At 38.0% G+C, this 24,659-nt stretch overlaps 1 protein-coding gene across 3 annotated transcripts in view; it reads left to right on the forward strand.

The window, feature by feature from the left end:
- Positions 1-9,412: 9,412 nt before the first annotated feature.
- The window catches only part of zmp:0000000846 (tenascin), a 39,785-nt gene continuing 24,538 nt past the window's right edge, over positions 9,413-24,659 (forward strand). For 2 of the 3 annotated variants that reach the window (XM_027007960.2, XM_027007958.2), the window contains exons 1-7: positions 9,413-9,629; positions 11,142-11,229; positions 18,879-19,430; positions 20,014-21,327; positions 21,655-21,918; positions 22,707-22,822; positions 23,259-23,412. In XM_027007960.2, coding sequence (XP_026863761.2) covers positions 18,956-19,430; positions 20,014-21,327; positions 21,655-21,918; positions 22,707-22,822; positions 23,259-23,412 — 2,323 coding nt within the window. In that variant the 5' untranslated portion in view covers positions 9,413-9,629; positions 11,142-11,229; positions 18,879-18,955. The remainder of the gene's footprint in view (positions 9,630-11,141; positions 11,230-18,878; positions 19,431-20,013; positions 21,328-21,654; positions 21,919-22,706; positions 22,823-23,258; positions 23,413-24,659) is intronic. The other variant, XM_027007959.2, reaches the window with a different exon arrangement.

Genomic DNA, 24,659 nt, shown 5'->3' on the forward strand with positions numbered 1-24,659 from the left:
TGGAATTCATTATCCTCCCTTCAGAAGAATCCAACCAGTACATATGTCTATCTATATACCTTATCAGGGCCCTTAACAATACATTGTCTCTTTATACCAACTTACTTTTTTGCACAACATAGGGTTTTACACTTTGCTCTTACTATCTTCACTCTTTGCTATCATACAAGGACCCCCACCCCCTTTTTGTGCCATCAAAAAATTTGAAAGAAATTGTAAGAAAAATTACAAACATTTTCAGAGAATTATTAGCTGTGTTCTGGATGACCAAATGACCATATGGAAAAATGGTCTAGTTGTCAGTATAATCAAAAGCTGTGGGCTCTGGAAGGAAAATAATGATTTACTTTGTTTTCATGAGGATACATGGAAAAGAAGGAACAGAAGGTACTGGAAACAGCCATTACATGATGTGGTTTTTCCTCCCTCCTGTAGTTTCAACAACTTCTGAATTAATCTAAACTGAAAGTCTCAGTGGTGTACATGTTCTCAGTGTTAGTGTTTCCCAGGAAACCTAGAGTGCGACCACCAATGTGGTTACCTAATGACTGCTAGTATGCATATTTGCATGCTGTATTAATGTATAAATAACAACATTTTTGTACAATAATAGTAACTAAAGTGATCAGCTTGCTTCAACTTGATTCAGCTGTGTGTCACATGTAAAATATTATTGTTTTGTCCCCCAGTGGCCCCAATTTATTTGTTGATGCATTGATTCATGGTATCATGATCTTCCTAAATAAGTTTTAGTTGGTTAATAGAGAATATAATATCACACAAGATATTTCTATTTTGACTGGGCAGACCACAGCATTAAATCTTGGCCTCAAAACATAGTGTACTGTAAGTGTGTGACCATGTCTCTTTTGTGTGTTTTAAGAGTGTAGAATTTTAAGGTTTCTTTACACATCAGCTTTGCAATTTTTACTATAGTGCTTTTCCTAAAACAAGTAAACAAACCAAAACAAATAAATATTCAAAAAACCTAACCCTCTTTGGGGGATTGTGTGACCAGAACTGAAGAAATATTTATGTTTGATGTTGTACTTAAGGTACTTAGAGAACAAAGATGACGCACACACATACACGCACACACATGCGCGCGCACGCACACACACACACACACACACACACACACACACACACACACACACTCACTTCCTTGTTTGAGTGAACAGTATTGGAACATGTGAATTATAAGAGAAACAACGAAAGGACAACCCTAGTTACCATTCTTCAAATCTATTAAATGAGACTAAGATACAGACCTTTTTGTTGGTCTTCTACAGATAAAGTGTAGTTGGTGTCAAAGGTTTTAAATAAGCAATACCATTTTGCCACCAAAAAGAAGCAAACAATATTTATGAAAGTATTTATTCATTAGCTCATATGAGATGAAAACTCAACCTGCCTTTCAGTCCTCAAAGGAACCAGTTTATTCTCCATAGAGCAGGTCTCCCATATGGAATTGACTATAGTTTTAATACAAAATCTCTCAAACATCCAGGCCACTAGGTGTCAGTATAATGGCTGTTTCATAATGTGAAGAAGAATCACTGGAAAAATTAGATGCTTTAAAGTATGACTTGCTTTTTAGTATTAAAGGTTAAAGAGCTCCTCTCAGAGAGTGGCAGATAAGGTAAAAGTGGCACTGAGACAAAAACTATGATATCATACATAGTGATGTGTCTGTATGTCATAGTGTCTGTATGAGTGATAAAAAGAGTGATAAAAAAATATGTACAAATCATTTTGGATTTTCCAGAATTGTAAGGGTTGCTGTAGAAGTTTCTGTCCAATCACAATTATTAACAAAGGGTCAGTAATGAACAAAAAATCATTTTAGTTTGTAATTCCAGTTTCAAAGCATTTGCATTTCACATTCAGATGAATTGATGAAAATAAATTATTAGAAGGTACATTTAAAAATGTTTTTAAAAAGCTCTATACTTAAAATGGCTAGAAAGAAAATGGGGAAGAGAGTACTAAAAAAACCCTAAATAAATTCTGCAGATGTATGTCACTTCTTTTGACTCTGTAGTAAAAAATAAATAAATAAATAAATAAAAAATAACTAAAATAAAAAAACTGAGCTTGCAAGTTGTTTACAGCTGGGTGATCATGGGGATCCAAAGTTGTTTACAGCTGGGTGATCATGGGGATCCAAAGTTGTTTACAGCTGGGTGATCATGAGGATCTAAATCTTTGGACATGATGGTATTTTTTGTACAGATAAAAGGCCTTGTCCCTTGTGTCCAAAGTTTGTTTAACAACAAAATAAAATGTGTTAAGATAAATGTGTTAAGATAAATGTGTTAAGATAAATGTGTTAAGATAAATATGTTAAGATAAATGTGTTAAGATAAATATGTTAAGATAAATATGTTAAGATAAATGTGTTAAGATAAATGTGTTAAGATAAATATGTTAAGATAAATGTGTTAAGATAAATGTGTTAAGATAAATGTGTTAAGACCTACCTTTGGTCTGTGCAAGAAACAAAGCAACACAGTCAAAATTTTCCTCTTCATGTGTTCCTCATGTTTTCATTTTTTCCCCCCAGTATGACTCTGTTTATACTGTTACCTGTGTTTGCCCTCTTTACCTTCTTTGTTCACAGCTGTTCTTTGTTTTGTTTTGTTAACTCTTGTATTTAGCTTTGTGTTTTCATGCCTTTGGCTGTCAGTTCTTCTTTTGTCTTTGAAATGTATTACATGTCATGTATTGCCTGTGATGTTTATTAGATTGGTTTCTTTCATTAATCCCATTTGGCTTTCTAATGTTTATTGTTGTCTGTTGTTGTTCAATTTCATCCAGTAATCCCTGTTTAAGGTTTCTTTTGTGATTTTCTGTTATTTTAATAAACCCCACTGATTATCTCATCTTGCACTTGTGTTCTGCCCTGTGCCTAGGTATGGTAGTCCAGCTAAAAGGATAGAACCAGAAGGAAACAGGGCTCCCTGGAACATCAGCGCTTCCATAAAACATAAAAAGTGACAAATAAGAGGTGAAGTAACAGCATCACAACTTTCTAGTTTACCATAACTCTCAATGCCCATGGACCCCCACCTTTACATAAGATGGGAAGTAGTTAATAAAATGCCTGACAGTACAGATGAACAACAGCAAGACCGTGGGGTGGGGGGTATCATTAAAAGTATACTAATGACCGTCAAACCCTTTTCATACAGCCAATTCCACAGCAACATTTATGTCATTTGTTAAGTTGGCTTTTATCAAACCATAGTGAAATGCTGCATATTTTGTGCACTCTAACTATATGGCCAAGTCTGTACTCTATTCCCTTTACCTGTGAAGTACATAAACCTTGGTAAAAGGACATATGCCATTAAGACCCTTTACAAGCTCTCTTTCAGTATAGGAAATGAACACTGGAAATGAACTATTTGTTTGTAGTGCAGAGATTTCATGTCAGTGAACACTGATATAAAATGGTTGCCTAGGTAACTCTTGCAAGGTAGCATATTGTTTGTAAGATACCACAAAGAAGACATTGCTGAATGAAGCTGACAGGATCCACTGAAAATTTGCAAGACATGTATTCAGGTTGTTGCTAAAAATAAAAACCAGCAACATTAGAAAACAACTAATAATTCCCCAATATTCACATACACTTTAATACTTTGCTTTCACAATTTCTAGGTACTCTTTTGTGAAAATAAACATTTCTGTCTATTTCTGCCTACATTTCTAGGCATTAAATGTTTTGCTTAGAGCACCACTCTCCATGGTAGCAAAGCAGACATCTAAATCCAAACAAAACATTCATGCCAGTATGTATGGTATACAGCCTCTTCCTGCCTGTGTATACAGTTGACATGCTTACTAATCTGAAATGACCACTGATCCTACTCTGATGTTGACTAACTGAAACTCTAGTACGTATTGCAGGGTATTGTTTATTTATGTGCGTTGCACTTCTAGGCATCGGCATTGATCCCTGTATTTGAACAGTATTCTAGTTCAGTGGTATCTTGGACACTAACCTACTGTACTGGCTAGGATACATTCTATGAGTAAATGACAAAGCACCTTTGGAAGTTGTTCTGGATAAGCGTGTCTGCCAAATGCTGTAAATGTAAATATTGGCAACAGCCCATAGTTGCAGTGTTATTTTCCATTTCATCACTCTTGTAAGGTCTCTTATGCATACCATGCCTCTATCAAGCATTCTAAAGATATTGTAGAAGGTTTAGCATTAGGGGCTTACCTACAGCACTTGAAAATTACATTAGATCATCCAACATTTGTTCAGTATCAAGATCCACAAACCTATCTCTAATGGACTACCTATTTCTTTAACCCATGGTCATCGACGCACATGCCAGCACATTGGCTTCAATGTTTTGGGATGTTTTTATTAACATCTTTGCAATAGGACTTTGCAATTCACCTGTTCCTTGTTTCCTCTGTCTTATTTAAACCCACAGGTTCCTGACGTCAGCGCTGTACATTAGCAGACTTTGGCGCAGTGTACTGCTCATCGGCACAATGCTACACAGATGCATCATTTACTCTAGTCTTCTGTGTCGCTGCATTGCATCTGTGTTAATCTATGGACAATAAAGACTCTGTTATCTCACCCAAGCGTCTTGCTCCATCTTTGCTGCCACCATCACAAATAAGAGCAGTCATAGTTTAACTCCCTGCTCATGAGTCTAGAGGACTTGACCAGCTACCCTGTACCTGTGTCCAGACAAGGGTGTTGTAAACACCCTGCTGCAGGTCTTCTTTATACACTGATGGCTGTAAATGCCCTTGATGGCAGACATGTAGCACATGTACTGTCATCCTGATAAATATGTAAGTCACTCTGGAAAGGAGTTTCTGCCAAATGTCGTAAATGTCATAATCTGTGAAGTCTTCAGTACTTGCTGCAGTGCTTTCCTGTGTGGGGTAGATTAGTTTCCATACTAGACAGTAATGCATCTGTATGCAGCGTTAAAAAGAATGCTTGCAGTTAAAACGTTACTATAATAAATGTTGCTCATAATCAGCACTGTGAACATTTAACACATTGTTACTTGTATTCTCTATTACTCTCAAAAACTACACTATCAAGTGTAAAATTACTTTTACTCTATTACGTGAACCTACACACTATTTAGAGCTACTTTTGCAAATGTAAAAAATAAATACAAATTACTTCTCATTCAGAAATTATTTATTTAACAAAAGGACACATTAAATCCTCAGCCCACATGTCCTACACAGTCCTGTTACTGACTACAGACATCTTGGAGGCAACATAAGCATGCATAGTTCCAACATTCTGCCCACATAAATGGAAACTTTCAGCATAAACCGAGGTTAGTTTTGGTGCCCCACCAGGTTGGGTTCTGGGCCCCTGCTTTTTTCTTTATATATGTTTCCTCTAGGTGAAATTACTTGTAAACATTTTGTAGTTTCCACTGCTATGCAGATGATGCTCAATTATAAGCTCATGTCCCTCTACACACAAGATGGGCCAGGAGATGTGCAGACTTCATTTCAAACACACAAGACAGTTGCTAGAACACAAGGGCAGTGGCCAGCTCACCTGCTCCAAAGAAGAGATAGACCATCTCCATAACGCCTAAAGTGATGTAAGTAAGGAGGACGTCTGAGGAGATTGCAGTACTTTGATTAATCCACCTAATTCAATCTTTGATTTAAGCAACAAGAAGCCCAAGTGAGGATAAATACAGGAGATAGTCCAGACATAAGTGCAACTTAAGCTCCTGGACCCTGTGAAGTGCCCTACAAAATGAACAAGAAGTGTTCTAGGCTCCTGGTCCAAATATGGAAGATCCTGAGGTAAATCTGGAGGAGGGTGTAGCCCAACAGTGTAGATATGCAGAAGGTGTATAATTCATACTCAAGCAATACTCAAGAAGAACTCAAGCAAGATTACTATTAAGTATATAAGCAAGAGAGTATTTCAGGACCATCTCACTACTCAGATATTTTCATTGTGATGGCCTGATGCATGCGCAGAGCCCACCTTAGAACAGCACCCTCTCATCATCACGGAGAGTGACATGAGGAGAGTGTTTAAAAGAGTAAATACCAGGAAGGCGGTGGGACCAGACGGTATCTGCAGGAGGGTCCTCAGAGCCTGCGCAGATCAGCTAGCCCCAGTATTCACCGACATCTTCAATCTCTCCCTGATGCTCGGTATCATCCCATCCAGCTTCAAGCGATCCACCATCGTCCCCGTCCTGAAGAAACCTGGACCCTCCGACCTCAGTGACTACCGCCCTGTTGCCCTCACATCAGTCATGATGAAGTACTTTGAAAAGCTAGTCAGAGACTTCATCACATCTTCACTGCCAGCCCCCATGGACCCACTGCAGTTTGCATACCGCCACAACCGCTCCACTGATGATGCAATTGCAGACCTGCTCCACACCACACTGACCCACCTGGACGAAAGGAGGGGAAATTATGTTAAAATGCTGTTTGTTGACTACAGTTCAGCATTTAACACTATCATCCCCTCCTTACTCACTACTAAGTTGGAGGATCTAGGACTGCATACATCCCTGTGCGACTGGATCTCCAACTTCCTAACAGACAGACCACAATCAGTACGGGTGGGCAACTGTCCCTCATCCACCCTCACCCTCAGCACTGGAGCTCCTCAGGGTTGTGTCCTAAGCCCCCTGCTCTACTCACTGTACACCTACGACTGCACAGCCACTTCCAGCTCCACCATCATTGTCAAGTTTGCTGACGACACCGTTGTCATGGGCCTGATCTCGGACAACGATGAGAGGGCCTACCTGGAGGAGATTAAACACCTGGAAAACTGGTGCCAGGAAAATAATCTCCTCCTAAACGTCAGTAAGACAAAGGAGCTGATCGTGGATTGCAGCAAGAAGCAGGAGCGGAACTACCAACCAGTGAGGATCAGTGGAACCACAGTGGAGAGAGTAGATAGTTTCAAGTACCTTGGTGTTCACATCTCGCAGGACCTGTCCTGGTCCTGCCATACCAACTCCCTGGCAAAGAATGCTCGTCAGCGTCTTTACCACCTCAGACGCCTAAGAGACTTCAGACTGCCCTCCAAGGTACTGCGGAACTTCTACACCTGTGCATCCTCATGGGGAACATCACAGTCTGATTTGGGAATAGCAACAAGCAGGACAGACAAGCACTCCAAAGGGTAGTGCGTTCAGCAGAGCGCATCACTCACACGGAACTTCCTGACCTACAGACCATCTACCACAAGCGGTGCCAGACCAAGGCCAGGAGGATTGTGAAGGACCCCACCCATCCTAACAATGGGCTCTTCTCTCTGTTGAGGTCAGTGAGGTGCTTTCGCTCCCTGAAGACCAAGACTGAGAGACTGAAGAGAAGCTTCTTCCCACAGGCCATTCGGGCCCTAAATCAGGGAAACTGATAAACTGTGGGGACCACCACCACCATGTAACATAACTGTGTAAATATATATATATATATATATATATATATATATATATATATATATATATATATATATATATATATATATATATATATATATATAATATTCAATTACCACCATGTAACATAAAACCTGTAAAAACTGTAAATATGTCATTTTACAAAATGGATCTGTACATTCTGTACATTGTGTACATATATATTCTCAACCATATACATTGTACATTGTGTATATAAACATAATATACATATATTGTACATACATTGTTAATATATTTTTGTACATATATAGAATATATATATTTCTCTATGCACCCCTGTTTTCTTTTTCCTCAGTTTGGACAGAGCACTCTCAACCATTTCCCTGTGAGTTATACTGTGTATGACTATGTATGTGACAAATAAACCAAACTTGAAACTTGAAACTTGAAACTTGATGCCTAACTGAGTATCTCCTGAAGATTTCATACATTGACAACTCTGTTTTGAAAGGTGTGATCCCAAATGTGCCAAGATGTCTTGAACATACAGGAGTTGTTACTCAACTGATCAGAGTGACTTGGCACTGCTGTGGCTGGACCCAGATGGTAAGTGTGAAGCACCAGGGAGTAAATAATCCAGATTGTAAGTGTGAACACAGAAGGTAACCCAGGTGTAACTGTGTACCATCAGGGAGCATGGAAAATACTGACTCAGAACATCTCATGGTCCAAGCTCTGGCAGAATGAGTTCCTACTACAGTCCTTTTATCATATCCTTCCAAGACCATCTAACTTCTTCAGATGATGAGGCACTGGCAGCATGGCCAGGTGCTGAAAGCTACTGACACCATCAGCAGTGCCAAAACACCTTCAACCATCAAGTCAGGCAAAGGCATTTGTCAGAGTTGGGTAGAAGCCCCAGCCCCAGCTGAAGGCAGCACTAGGGCTCTTTGGACTAACACATGACTGGCAGATAAGATTTGATCTGCGGAAGTAACTCAGATCTCCAGAGAATTTTATAGAGAGCAGTCTGAGACCAGACATTGTGCTGGCTTTTGGAAACATTAAAGCAGGTAGTCATGATTAAGCTCTCTGTGCCCTGGGAGGAGAAGTTTGAAGAGGGCAATGAAAGAGAGCCAAGTACACAAGTGCCACAGAAAGGCAACATCACTGATGATGTGTTCAAGTGTGTGGCAAAAGTGTGAGATCAGCGGAACTGTTTATATTACATGTGTCAGTCCCACTTTAAACACAACAGACTGTTAAAGCAGAATGATGTGTAATGGTAAATTCATCCAGTCTTCTTTTTTCAGCTTTGGCTGCCCTTTTAGTCCCTTGTCCAAGTATGCTGAAGGTAGGGCTCTGTTCTGATAATTCTATAAGTGGACAGTTATAGGTCTCAAGTGTTTGAAGTTGTTGTCATGCTGATACACGAGTGGTGGAATAGAAGACAGAAAAGACTATCAACATATACTATCTACCTATACTTTCCTTTGAACAACAAACAAAATAATATTTTTATTGTAATAATGTTTATTTGCATCACTGTTGTTGAAGTAAGTTAAATAGGTTTCAGATTTCTTAAATTTCTGCATTAAATCCTAAAATCCTAAAAAAATACTGAAACAAATTTTGACTCAGCTGTGCTTTTGCTAAATCAAGCCCAGATTTATTCATTATTGTACATCAACCACAGAGAAAGACACATTTAGAAAGACAGACGCATACACCCACCCCCACATGCACATATGCAAATGCACGGACACGCACAGCATGGCTAAGCAATTGTCATTGCTCAGAGCTATAGAACACCAGCATCTACAAAACTATATGATGGAGAGGCAGCGAGAGAAAGAGGGAGTGAGAGAGAATAAGAAAAAAGGGGGCTTTTTAAGGGCAGTCCTTGTTATACACAAGGGTCTGACAAAACTCTTCCCTGTTAAAGAGACGGAGCTCATTCATCCTTTCTTTCACGTTTTACTCTCTCACACACATAAATCCAGAGGCAAGGCATACTGTGCTGTGTGGAATACAGACAGAGGTTTAACTCAGTCAAGAGAGGTTTTAAATCCAGTGGGCATGTGGAGAGGTAGACAGTACGAAATACAAACAGCTGGTTGTTTCTTTTTTTCCTTTGTTTTTCATTATTCCTTTAATCATTTTTAAATTATGGGTTATTCACCTGAATGCTCAACTGTATAGCAGTGCTTGGTGCAGGTAAGTTTCACTAATTGTTTATATATACACTGCAAGGTTTTTCTAATTTCTTTGTTGATTCATTTGTTTTTTTTTAATAGAAGGTGTTTGAATATGATGAAATACTTCTCAGGCCCATATGCCCAGGTATAATAGACATTAATGTCAATCAAATGACATTAATTAAAACATTTTCAGCTAGGGTTTCCTATAGAGATATTATTTTTCTTCATTCTGCTGCTTGGGTGCTCCCTTCTGCACTTTAATGGTGTAGAGTTGTCTGTCTGTAGAATGAATAAGAAACAGTCTGTATATGTGTGCTTGTATGAAATTAGGAAATTAAAATAATTGAAATGTGTTTAAATAAACTACTTATTCACAGCATTTTAATCTTAATCTTGTACTTGAATCAGACTTTCTGTTTTAGGGGAAAAGATGCATTTCAATACCAGTCATTTTGCTTAGCAGTCAAATAACCACTGAAACATAATGAGGCAGAATTTAGTGCTGTGACTCATGACTTTTTCCATCATGCAAACAGCATGCTACCAATCAGATTCCATCCCCTCAGATTCACAGTAATATGCTTTCCATTACTTCATGCCCTATGGTACCAGAGACAATTCATCAAGAAAGAGGCCTTCTATATACTGTGCTATAGCTTTATGATTTTTATATTCTTATTATTCTTTTTGCAAATATACAATGTGGCAGAAGCAGGAAATACTTACTTTTATGTTTATATTTCAAATAGAGTGAATTATATTATATATTCAACTGATTAAATGTTGATGCCCTTTGCATGCTTAATAGGCACATTTACTCTGGTCTTCTCCGTCTGTTCCTCAGAAAACTTAAGACCATAATTGTTTCTACTGCTACATTTATTACTGCAATTTATCATATGAAATGTTCCTTTTCAGGCTTTGCTTCAGATTGTTTTATTTTCATATATGAAAATAAAACAATATATATTGGCTGTTTTTTTTATTATCTATCATATATTTGTTCTTAGACATGAACTTGCCAAGCTCAGCTGTATGTGAATCTCCCATAATGTCCCTTAAAAGCTGAAAGGCAAAATAGTGTTCATGGAGGGCTTGATACACCACAATTCATTCATTGATCTGCAGTATATGACCACACTCAGATGTGCTCTAAAATAGAAAGAAAAACGCAATTATCCCTGCTTTAAACCTATTGTTTAACCTTTCTTTATCATAAAATCCAAACATTAATATATATATTTAACACCACTCCAAGTATTCCCAAGCATTTTTACAAGACTGAAATAAGTCTGACTTATGACAAAGTAAGATTTAAAATCAAAAGGACAAATCTAACCTGTCCTATACATTCAAATGAATAGACAGTATGTAAATTGTCTGTTGTGCTAGACTGCAGGAGGAAGGAAAGTTTACATGCACCTCCTCTGTAGGATTGACTAGGGAGAGAGGGAGTTCTTTCTGTTCCCAACAGTGGCAAATCATTGGTATGTCTGACCCTTACTCATTGTTTCTTTGTTGAATCCAGAGCCCCCAAAACAGGAAAGGACAACAAAAGAGCTTACCCATTTTATACTTGCATCATCTTATCAGACCAATAATCAAAGCAATTCAAAGTGAGTACTGTAAATGCATTTCAAATATCTCCAAATATGCCCATATTGTATGTTTCTAGATTTATTCAGTGTGAATGCTGTTTTTTCAGTCATGTTCAGGTTCGACATTCTCTACCAATCATTTAATGCCAGCATCTAATTTCTGGGTTGTCATATTGTGAGAAAAGAATTTATCTCCTAGTGAAAGAATAGTGGTTCAGTACAAGTGTTAGTCTCCAAGTGACTAAATTACATGTGGGCAAACTATGGTTGCGTGGTTTTACACATACATACATAGTTTGTTGAATAGGCAAGAGAGCATCAAACTAAAAGATAAATAAAAGAAAAATTAAAATAAAGAAAAATAATTTAGACTCTGATCTACAATAGTCTCTACAATCAATCATTTTCCCCATTTGTTTGTCAGATAATTATTTAATGAAACAATCTCCACTGTAATTACTTGGAATGTATCATATTGACAGGATTCCAATCAGGGCTATATCATTTATTACATGTAGAGAAGGACTAGTAGAAGAATGACCTAATGCAAATTGGTCAGTTACGTTTTCTTTCATTCAGTGAATTTTGCTTGTTGTCCAGTGGGGCATACTGATTGAAGAACAGTGTATATGTGAAATATTTTTGTTTGAAAGCTGACACTTGCTGAAAGTGACAAAGGAAAGTGAGTGAGTGACATATGTCTCAAAGTAAATGTAAACCATCCTTATTTAATTGGACTGAGAGAAATATAGTGTGGCGATGTTATGAGGGAAATATTTATTGAGCAGAAGTGCAGGTCCTTTCAGGTATGTATGTAATGATATTCAGATGACAACTTTATGATGCTAACTTTAACACCTTTTTCTTTTCACTGCTTTATTTAATTTCTCAGGAAAATACTTTTAAAGAACATGTCTTAAATACCCCTATTAATTCTATAGCATTTTTAGACCTATTTTTATATGAAAAAAAATTTGACTCTTAAAATGTCTGAAAAAAAAAAAGCTTTATACACAATATGACAGTCAAAAGCCGTTCGGCTGCACTTTAAAGATTAGATCAACAACACTTGTATATTCTCTGTCTGAGAATAATCATAAGCAGTCTGTAGTTCCACAGAAGCATGTGTTTACCCAGGGGAAATATAACTAATAGTAAGAATGTCTGGAGGTCTGGATTCTTCCAGTCTAACCTTGCGACACGCACACACACATTAGGCCTGTGCTGCTGTGGACCAGGGAAAACAGATGGCCTGAAATGGAAGCCAAGATTCCTCATCCCTCTTTTCCATGTGGGAAATTTCCCTCTATATTACTAGGACCAAGAAAAGTAATAAAGATACCATAATTGTGGATCATAAAGCAGATATCTATTTCAGTTAGTGCCACCTAGAATAAAACCTCCTTACATCTAATTCACAGTATTTAGAAAAGATAGCATGCTGTATTATAATTCCTGTGGTCAAGAAAATAATGCTGTTTAAGTACAAAAGATCCAGACTGCGATGACATATTGTAAAAGAACCTATAACTCTTGGTCCAGAGTTAGTGGCTATTAGTAGATAAATGCATGTGAATGTGATTGCCAGTGTCATATTCTATAGCTCATTATTCTTCAGATTCAGTATTCTGAAGATTTCTTGATACCATGTTATGACTTTTAAGGGCCTCTTTAAACAATTCTGAGATAAGCCCAGTCTATATCTAGAGCTGATTCTCAATGTATAAATAATCAATTCTAGCAGTACACAGTAACCTTTTTTGAGAGTTTATGTAAATTAAGATTAGAAAACATTTACTTTTTATATATACTTTTTACTTTTGGAGGAAGCACCTTTTTTTCAACCCCACTTATTCAAGTGACATCTTGAATAACACAACTGTAAATGACAATGGGTCTGTTTACATGAAATGATATATTACATGACATATTTATGGGCTCATTAAGGGGTGACCAGTAATGTTAAAGTTCAATTTGTTCATTTGTTCAACATAGCAGCAAGACTTCAGAAATGTAACTGGGTACAGGAAATGACTGAATGTGTCTATCACAGATCATGTTTTAATTTTAAGGTAACATGTTAACCACTTGAAAGCTAAACAAACTGGTTTTAAAGGAATATTTTGGGCTCATTTTTGCCAAGGGTATTGTCACACAAACATTATCTAATGTTTTCTGAGTACATAAATAAAGTACAACTCTGTGCAAAAGCACCAGAGTGAGAGATGTAATGTATGTACTTTGTGTAGTCCCAATACCAACAATGTATTGCACATTAAAAGTAAAGAGCACAAGTCTATTGCAGATGTAAAAATGTTGCAAATCTAAAGAAATTGCAATAGATGCATATTTTTATTCTATAGCAGGCAGTTTTGCCCTCACTGTAAAATATCCATGGTCTATATTTTTGTTATACATTCTATAATTATAGTCACATACACTAGGATATTATATAGTATACTGACCCACACAATGGAAGCTAGAGCTAGATTATATGTCTAGTCCATGACACCATCACTTGGGCAAGCTTCCTAATACTACATTTGAAGCATGAGAGTGTTCTTGCTGGTATCGGCTTGCAGGTAAATGATGGAATGACATTAAAGTAGGTATATCAGGATGATTTTTATAGATTATGGAGCAGAATTTCACAGAAACGCTTCAAGGATATTATAGAAACTATAGATATTGTGCCTTCAACACTTGAGAGGAGGTGGTGCTAGATTATGAGAGGTCTGCAGTGATGTGAACATTCTGCTGTTATAAGGTAAGAATGCTTACTATGTAGTCTTGTGTTACTCTAATCCTGAAGTGAAAGTATTTCTTCAGTACAGGGACAGTGGTTGCTGATTTATGGCATAGGGACACTATAGCCTCACTACTACATTGTTCATTTGTAGCACTTAAGTTGTAGACAACACTGTAGAACTGTATTTATCTTATTAAAATAATGTGCTGTAATGAGGTTTGCAGTTTCTTAAGTGCTACTGTCCAGCCCCTTCGCTGTGACAATCATAACACAGCTTCCCATTTTGTCTGAAGAGACTTTTGTCTAATTAATTTTCCAGTGACTGGGTGTTTGCTAGAGAGATATTTGGCAGACAGAGCTTGTGAAGGACACTTCGTATGCTGGCCTGCATGCCAGCTGTCTTGCCCTACTTTTTTTTTTCTGTGCCATCTACACTGTCTTCACACTGGAGATCTAAACCAAGCAGGATCTGGTCAACGCACATTCTCAGTTGGTTTAAGATTCAGCTAAATACACACTGTACCTGTTTTTAAATAGTTCATGGGAGTATTTGAGTAAAATATGTGAAATTGAGCATAAATAAATAAATAAATAAATAGCATTGACTCAGAGAGTGAAAAGTCGCTGCCTCTGTGCATGTTGTTATGGTACTAAGGACAGAATACTGATGTGCTCTAGCCCAGAAAAGGCCAGGAATATTATGACTGTCTAATTATCCTTCTCTAAAACATAGGAATTTAGGGTTTTTTTTTCTTCCCCTTGATAGAATGGGGGTGTTCAGTGAAAAATATGAGGAAGCAGAATTTTAATATTCTAGTTTAGAGTATGCTAGTCCTAAGCAATCTGGTGGCTAGAATCCAGTTTAGTGCCTTTCACCACTGAATCTCTGCCACATCTCTGCATCCTATCATGCACATCCTCCCATTTGCAGCCACTTTACTTGCTACAGTTCCTATAAAAATGTTTTCCATACAAAGTCAGGAGACTGGAGTTGTCACTGCAAAAGCTTAAATGCAAGTTGATTTCCTGACGTTCTATGACCATTTTCTATAGATTAAAAGATAAGATTTTGGAAACTGAATGATTGTGGGTAATCTACCCCCAATCCAGTCTTTGTTTACAGTTTTTGCAGCCAGTTTCTGATTTATTGTTCTCATGTGTTTCAGGATACTCTGTACACTGTGAGCAAAATCAAAATTTTTTAAAATATCAAACTTTAGGTTTAAAAGTTAAAACACTTATCTTCTTAGCTATATCTTTTCATATCACTGATACCTAAACATACAAACTGATTCAACTAATAACTTAAAATGTTACCAATAAATTTAATCATCTATATTTTAAATCTGAGTTTATTCACAAAAGTAATTAGAATGTGGCTTAATATAGAGAATGCAACTTTTGCCAGCAATAAGAGATTTATCATTCTGTCATGCTCATGGGTAGGTGAACGTAGCATTTGGAGTTTTATGTATGTTTCATTGGACTCTATGCTTTTCAGCAATGTTCTTTTTCCCAGTTGATGTCAATATACCAGTATTATTTTCAAATATTCTGCAATGCAAAAAGTGCAGTTTCCTAGGCATGTCATTTTCTAATGATAAATTAGACAATCTGTGTTTGCAAGGTGATATGGACTTATGAATTCAAAAGTTTCTGTCCCTTGCTAGAAACCCAGCTCTGCCTGAATTTAATGCATCAGTTCTGTATTGTGGGGCATTGCATGCAAGTTTAAATAGTAGTTGTTGGTCATAATATATGATCAACAGGGTGTGATATCTCCATCTTTTTCACTTCTTGAAAGGTTTCCTCATATTTATTTTGTCCACTTCCATTCCCTTCCCAGCTGAGGAAGACTGTTCAGTGGATGAAGGACCAGCTAGATTTGGAAAAATCTGCTAAATCATAACATGCTACAACACATCCTTTCATCCTGTACACCATCTTGAATTTTCATTTCTGTGTCAACGGGATTGAACATATTTGTCTCGATAAGCCCATACTGTGCAAGTACTTTCATTTAGGGTTTTCATGATGTCAGATTTTCACAACACATTTGTCATGATCAAAATAATTTATGATAAGAGAAACCAAACCCTGATCATGCCCTGATCATGAAACTGTTTGATGGATGAGTAGCAAACAGAAGTTTAAACCGAGAGCTGCATATTAGCAAACTACAGTTTCTTTATTGTTACAGAATATAGAATATAGAGGCTTTGCCGGGTCTTCACTGCGCAAAGCTCTAACCCTCCTTGTTTTTGAAGGGAGGTGAAGAGGAAGGCCTTAAAATTGCAACTGAAGCTGCAGTAAAAGTGGCTTTAGATCTGTGGGTGACTGGTGCTGGGACATAAGCTGAGATCTGATCAGCCTTGTTTGGGTCGCCTGGGTGAGGGTGTCTGATGTTGAAAGACCTGAAACCTAGTGACCCCAGGTCATATCACTGATGATGCATTTGGTGTACCCATAGGATTTAGGATCTGTACTTCTGTACTTAACCCAAGCGTCATTTTTTTTTTTTTTGGCATGACCTTAATTTGATTCAAATCAGTCCCACTTCTGAGGTTTGCTGCTAGGCTCATAGCGCAGCTATGTGAGTGAGCAGGAGTCACGTTACAGCCCCTCCCCCTCCTCAAACGTCTCGTGTGTGTGTGTGTGTGTGTGTGTGTTTGTCTGTGTTGCCATGCCCTCTCGTGTCGTCCACCTGTTCCGTATTATGTGTAATCGTCTTGAGTGTATATATGTCTCATGTGTCATAGTAAGTTTGTTGGTGTTTGATGAGAATATAGCCTACGAGCTATGTCATATGTGTTAAGTGTTGCATAAGTGTTGCATGTTAAATAAAAAACATCTGTTTCATCGAGTCTTGTCCCTGCTAAAGCCCACTACCGCCGCAGCAGGCTCCTCTGTGGCAACGTCTTCTTCGGCACACAGATGGGCATTGTAGTTCAGCCAGTCCATTCATGTAGCAAAATGGTACTATAAATTGAATTTTTATTCAAGGCTTTCAGAGGCAAGCAAAAACTACATCAAAACCAGTTTGATATTCAATCAGGGGCAGTCAGATATATAAGAGGTGGCCAAAAGGTAGAGTCTAAAACAGTCTGAGGGAAAAAGGAAAAAACAGAGACTACTAACAGGAGGAAAATAGCTTAGTGACTCAGAGACTTGACAAAGAGCCCAAAAACTAGGAAGCCTTTTAAAGAGCCCAGGTAATCTCTATTAGGTGAAGAGGGAAAATGGCCAGTGGTTAATAAACCAGTGAGGCAGACTGGCAGACCTCACTAGAGAATGCAGGTGTGACACATTTTTAAAAAAATGATCATAGGCATTTTTTTTAATGATTTTTCTGAAATTTTATTTTTTTCCCCTGAAAATACTAATGACACATCAGTAATTAACTTAGCAAGAGTTTGTATTTGACAAATTACAGAAAAATGTAAAAGTCCCCTTGTCATGGGTCGCTCTCCCCCCATGAGTCATGTGGTATGGCCTGCCATGTGCAGGGCAGTTCACCGTCATTTGTAGCCAGGCCCTCCGTGATTGCAAACATCTGCACAGGGTTACCGTCATGTGTCTATTTAAACCTCTGCTAGTGTGTGCATTGTGTTGGTCATTGTTTGCTGAAGTCTGTTAAAACGTTTGTGTAGTCATTGTTAAATGTTGTGTAGCCTGTGCTCAGTTAAATGTATAGTCATGTCCGTCATTAATGTTGTGTGTGAGTGCCATCGTTATAGTATGTGTTCTATATTAATAAATGTACGTCACTGTCGAGGGAGTCTGTGTGTCCTGATCCACGCACATCGGCACTCGGGCCAGCAGCAACGTGACACCCATTGTGATGTGATATGATGTAAAGTAATCATCCAGTTGTTATCTGTCACTTGATGAGTTAGCATCAGCATCAAATGAGGGGTGAAATAATGGGTAGGTTAGTTTTATTCTATGATTACTGGAGAAACAAACATAAAAGATACACTAGGTGCACTAAATGTACTTCTAAATGTAAGTGACCATTCATAAGGTATATATATAGACACACACACACACTATATACCTGGCAGTTTGAAAGGTGTTGATGATGTTAACCTGTTTTACTTTAGCTTCATTCTAATGTTAAAAAGAAAGGAAAAATGGAAAAATGAAAAGATTAAAGACTCTAATTTTTTTTTCCTTTGGCCAAAAAGGAACACTTTCGATTTTTATGTTAGCCTCATTTTATGTTGCCTGTGTGTATTGCCTAACATTTGTTCAGTTTCTCTCTCTTTCTCTCTCTTCTCTTGCTCTCTAAGACACACAGATGTTTATTCACTTATGCGCTGTCATAGTACAACAGAGCACTCAAGTCGACAGTGTGCCAAAATCAAGAAAGGAGCACTAACCATCAGTGCAATAAACAATACCCTACAATAAGTACTAGAGCTTCAGTTAGTCCTATATTGACTAACTGAAACTTCATTAAAATTATTATTACTTATTGCACTGATGTTGACTGGTCCTTTGTTGAATAACAGAAACTTTAGTACTTATTGTTTTTTGCACTGATTGCTGTCTGAGATAGAGCTTATGTATTTTGCACTTCTAGGCATCAGCATTGATCCCTGTATTTCAACACCACTCAAGTTCATTGGTATCTTGGACTCTAATGTACTGTACTGGCTAGGATGTATTCTATGAGTAAATGACAAAGCACTTTTGTAAGTCACTCTGAATAAGAGCATCTGCCAATTTCTGTAAATGTAAATGTAAATTAGCGTATTCAAATTATACTTGTATTTATCTATTGTCATAATGCAATGATCTGCAATAATGCCTCTTGAAGCTGCAAATGTCTATATTTAATATTATTCCATAGAACCTCAGAAGAATATTAGTTTTCTTCATCTTATTATACTCATGTTTATTTGGTTTATAACAGACAGTTCCAGTTTATCCAGTTTACCAATTTTATCCACAAAAAGGCTTCACTTGAGGCAATTCTGAACCTCCGGTAACATGGGAACACAAGACCTGCTTCTGAGATGTTTGCTCTTTGCCACTCTAATGACTTTGAATCAATCTGGCTTGGTAAAGAAGGTTCTACAGCACCAAAGGCAAGAGATGACAGTCCCAAGTACACAAAATGTCACCCAGCCCAGCCCTGAAAAGTCATTCATCTACAGCCATGTCTATAATATTAATGTTCCAGCCAGCTCCTTCTGCTCTGTGGACCTAGATTCTCCAGGTCTTACAGAGCTTGAGCCAAGAGATGCAACAGTAGAATCACAGGCCACGGACTACGCCTTTAATAGACAGAATGAGATTGTCTTCACCCACCGCATTAACATTCCCAAGCAGGCATGTGGCTGTACAGATGGCCATCCTGAACTGAGAGAGCTTCTGAACCGGCTGGAAATGTTAGAGGATGAAGTATCTACTCTTAGAGAGCGATGCGGAGGGCATTCTACCTGCTGTGGAGCACAGGTCACAGGTATTATTCAAATTACCAAGCACTTAGTAATCTGTTTAAAATGAAGACATTGTATAACCTGTGTATCAGAGCGTGACCTAACTCATGCAGATTTAAAACAGTAAACAGAAAACAGGCATAAAGCTGCTTTTTGTATTCCTCACTGTGTAATGTGAAAACAGTGCTAAAGCTGTTTAGCAAAGTAATTGTATGTCTTTGGGAAGACATTGCTAATTTGTATTTTAAAAAGTGGAACATGCCTTTTGTAACTGGTAGTACAGCCACCATAATTTCCAGCAAAGAAATGTCACTTGGTGTAGTATTAATTGTAGCTATGCACGTATTAATTGTAGCTCTGCATGAGTAGTGAACTTGGTGATTAATTGTAGCTCTACATGAGTAGTGAACTTGGTGAATCAACTGTAGTGTTGGGGAACTGTCTGAATACTGCTATTTTTCTAAGTGAAATAAGATGATCTCTTCTGAACACCTGTTTTGCGTTATCTAAGGCTGTTTTGAAGGTTATTGGAAAAACCTATGGGAAAAGTTACTGTAAAGACTAAATACTAATTATAATGTTCAAATGTTTATCATTTTTGTTTAGGAGAGGTAGGAACCAAGCCTTACTGCAGTGGTCATGGAAACTACAGCACTGAAATATGTGCATGCATCTGTGACAAGGGCTGGAAGGGCCCCAACTGCACGCTGTCTGATTGTCCAAATGACTGCAGCAACCAGGGCCATTGTGTTGATGGGAAATGTAAATGCTTTGATGGCTATTCGGGCAAGGATTGCAGTATGCAAATCTGCATTGTTGACTGTGGTAGCAATGGGCAGTGCATCAATGGAATCTGTGTCTGTGCTGAGTCTTTCTCTGGGGACGACTGCTCAAAGACAGCTTGCCTCAACAATTGCCTAGGCCGTGGCCACTGTGTGGATGGAGATTGTGTGTGTTATGACCCCTGGACTGGTTTTGACTGTTCAGAGCTTATATGCCCCAATGACTGCTATGACCGTGGACTTTGTGTCAATGGTACCTGCCTTTGTGACAAAGGCTTCAGAGGCGAAGATTGTGGAGAACGAGTTTGCACCAAAAACTGCACGGGGCATGGCCGCTGTGTGGATGGCAAGTGTATTTGTAATCCCGGGTATACAGGTGAAGACTGTGCAACACTGACCTGCCCAAACAACTGTAATGAAAGAGGTCACTGTTTTAATGGGATTTGCATTTGCAACAATGGCTACCAGGGTGAAGACTGCGGTGTTCTTTCCTGCCTGAACAATTGCTTTAACAGAGGACAATGTGTCAATGGCAAGTGTGAATGCAATGCTGGTTTTCAGGGAGACGACTGTTCAGAACTCTCCTGCCCCAACAACTGTAACAACCAGGGTCGCTGTGTTAAAGGACAGTGTGTGTGTGTGGAAGGAGTTGGAGCTGAGGATTGTAGTGTTAAAACCTGCTCATCTGACTGCAGTGGCCAGGGTCAGTGTGTGGATGGGACGTGTGTGTGCTTTGCAGGTTTTTGGGGTGAGGACTGCAGTGAGCTGAGCTGTCCAAACAATTGTCTGCACCATGGCCACTGTGTAGGAGGCCAGTGCATCTGTGATGAAGGCTTCACTGGGGAGGATTGTAGTCAGTTAAAATGTGTGAATGACTGCCTAGGACATGGACACTGTGTGGATGGCCACTGTATATGTATGGAGGGCTACACAGGTGAGGATTGCTCTATTACAACCTGCCCTGCAAACTGCAACAACCATGGGCATTGCATCAAAGGTGTATGTCTCTGTGATGAAGATTTTGGGGGCAATGACTGTAGTGAAAGAAAATGTCCAAAGCACTGCCATGGACTGGGCCAGTGCGTGGATGGACAATGTGTCTGTAATGAAGGCTACATTGGTGAGGACTGTTCAGAAGGTATGGCAAAGTTCTATATAAATATCCATAACAATGTTTAAAATAACATTTCTAAAATGCTAGGTATATGCTAAATATCCAAAAATTATGTTCACGTTGCACATTGCATGTTAAACAGAATACTCAATGATATTTGCAGTAAGGAATCTTATTATTTTACTAATAGGAAATACGTCCATAAAACAAGATTGTTTTTGTACATGTATACAATCAGTAGCTATGAATAGTGAACAGTGGAAAATTAACAATAAACGTTCACTAAAATGTGCTCTAAAAATGTACTATATACATGCTCTTTCTTCTTTCCTACAATCTTCTCTTTCCTAGTATCTCCACCAAAAGACCTGAGTATCAGTGAGATAACCCCAAAGACTGTGAACCTGACCTGGACCAATGAGATGCTGGTGAAAGAATACTTGATCACCTACATTCCCACATCATCAGATGGCTTGCAGCTGGATGTTCGTGTGCCTGGGGACCTCACAACTGCAACCATAACTGAAATTGAGCCTGGCATTGAATACTCCATCCACGTTTATGCCATCCTCGATAATAAGAAAAGTATTCCAGTTGGTACCAGAGTGGCCACAAGTAAGCCCATCATCATGATAATGAATGACATTATTACACATCTATTACTATCAAATAAATGGATATTTCTTAATTATTAAGAAGCATATCGGTATTAACTGTTATGAAATGGTAGGTCTATGGATGTTTTATGTGACATGTTCTGAGTGTTTAGTTCAAAATTAAGTGTAAATGTCACATACAGTAGATGACCTGATCATAGACGTAGGTCCCTCAATCAAACTATGATCTTATCAGTAGAAACTGCAAAACTGAGAACCATATAAAATTATATCCTCTACTTTTACCACCCGTTCCTGAATTTTGAGTATACAGTAAAGCATTACTTATGTGATCATTATTAACCTGTGTATTGTAAATAGTGTGAGTGAGTTTGCAGTGCTCCAGCATTTTGGCTTATATTTTATTTTTGAGTGACACCAGTTTAAACCCTTTGTGTGAGTAGGGCTTTTAAAATCATTCACTACAGAGACAAAAATATTTAAAACTGTACAGCTTTGGGAAACTCCACAGCACTGTTTTTTATATATATATATATATATATATATATATATATATATATATATATATATATATATATATATATATATATATATATAGAGAGAGAGAGAGAGAGAGAGAGAGAGAATGGCATAACCTGTATGATACTGTAACCATAACCTGTATGATACTTAAGGTGCTAAATTTACTGTAGTAGTAAATGAAAGAAGGGAAAACCTTGGGAAAATGGCGGTGTATGAATGGAAAATTTAAAATAGCTCACAATCCTCTTGGCCATTTGCCATTAGATCTGCCACAGCCTGAGGGCCTGAAGTTTAAATCCATTGGAGAAACATCTGTAGAGGTGTTTTGGGAACAGCTGGACATTCCATTAGATGGCTGGGTGCTCACCTTCCGCAACACGGTTAGTCTCTCTATTTACTCAGTCACTATGGAAACGAACCCAAAGATTTATAAAGTGGAGAGAAGCTCTTAGGGATTTTGTCTGGTTAGGAGCCCCTAAGTCATATAAAACAAACCAAAAAAATCAACACTGTACATATTTTTTTCTACCAAAACTGCTACCCATCTTCACTAGAAAGTCACATGTTTAAGTCCAATGTCTCTGGACTATTTAATTATAACATTTTTCTCATCCTCAAGCATTAAATAAAATCTAATCTCTGCACCCAGCACTCACAAAGCTGTATTTATTAATTCCTCAGGTGTGCCTTAAAAGTTCCTCAATTCAATCATCTTTAAAATAAAGTCTTGAACAATCTTGATTATTTTAAGACCTGTACATGCACAACAATGAGTGAGAGGTGGTTGTTTTTCTTTCTGTGTGTTTTTATTTCCAGAAAGAAGAGAATGGGAAAATAGTGAACACTTTACCTCCTTCCCAAACGCATTTTGAGCAGTCAGGGCTTGGGCCAGGACAGCAATATGAAGTCTCTGTCAGCATCATCAAGAACAACATCAAAGGGATCCCACTGAGTAGAACTATAGTGACAAGTAATATATCATTCCAGCATTCCATCTTCACACGTAACACATAATGTCATTATAATAAACAGAACGAGCTAGTCAAAAAAAAAAAAAAAAAAACATTTCTGATGGTATAGAAGTTTAATGTATATGAATTAGTTGAAATTCTATATGAATACAACCCACAGTTTACAGACCTGTAAATGACTGATCAAAATGTTATGGAGGATCTGGCACACTCTGAATTTGTCTGCTGTTCTTCTTGATAAGACCTAGTATTATTTCCATGTTGTTCTTTGCATTGGATTTGCCTATGGGGTCTCTGAGACAATTGAAAAGCTAAGACTAAACTTTTGGTGCATCCAACCTTGTCCTCTGCTGCTTTAGTTACATATGTTCCTCAGCTCTCTAGATCAACTCTCTCCCTAGTTTTTTTTCTCTCTGACTTGGCCCCAGTGAACTTTACCAGACCCTCAAATCTCTGGTGCTGCTATTTCCTCTGCTTGGATCCCTGTCTGCTGCCAGTGTGGCCCTTTAACTCATGTCTGGTTACTGCCTGTCGTCTATTGTGCTATTCTTGGCATGCCTGACCTCTATCTGACCTTGTTTCACCCCCACCTCTCTGTCTGCACTGTTGGCATTGCCCTTGGGGAGTGGAATGTGTGGCCGTGTGGGCTCCTTCCTGGTCCTCTGGCTCCACTCTCCACTCTGGCTCCAATCTTACCGGAAGTTTTTTTTCTGTTGTATGATTCCAGTAGATCCTGTAACTTAGATTTACCATACACTGCTATATCTTCACAAAAAGGCAACAAATCGATCAAATTGTGCTTTTATACATTACTTTGAAATTATGGAATGAATAGTGGTGTTATCTAGTGTAACTGTAATTATATTCCAGCTCACAGTAAAACCGGGAAAATAACAATCCGAAAACTGACAAACTGCCCTATTTAGATTAGTTTTACATGGGCATGTCGAGTATTGTATACTGCAGTATTTTTTCTGGAAGACAATTTTAATGTCTATGGCTGGAACCTGAATTGTAGGATGCCATATGCAGCGTTTTATACTTGTGAACATTTACATTTACGACATTTAGCAGACGGTCTTATCCAGAGTGACTTACAAGAGTGCCTTGTCATTTACTCATAGAATATATCCTAGTACAGTACAGTAGGTTAGAATCAAACATACTGGTACTATACCTAGAAGTACAAAATACATAAGGTCTATCTTAAACAATGATAAGTGCTATAAACAATAAATGTTAGAGT

This window comes from Electrophorus electricus, chromosome 5, assembly GCF_013358815.1.
Source record: "Electrophorus electricus isolate fEleEle1 chromosome 5, fEleEle1.pri, whole genome shotgun sequence".
In the NCBI taxonomy this organism is placed as follows: Eukaryota; Metazoa; Chordata; class Actinopteri; order Gymnotiformes; family Gymnotidae; genus Electrophorus; species Electrophorus electricus.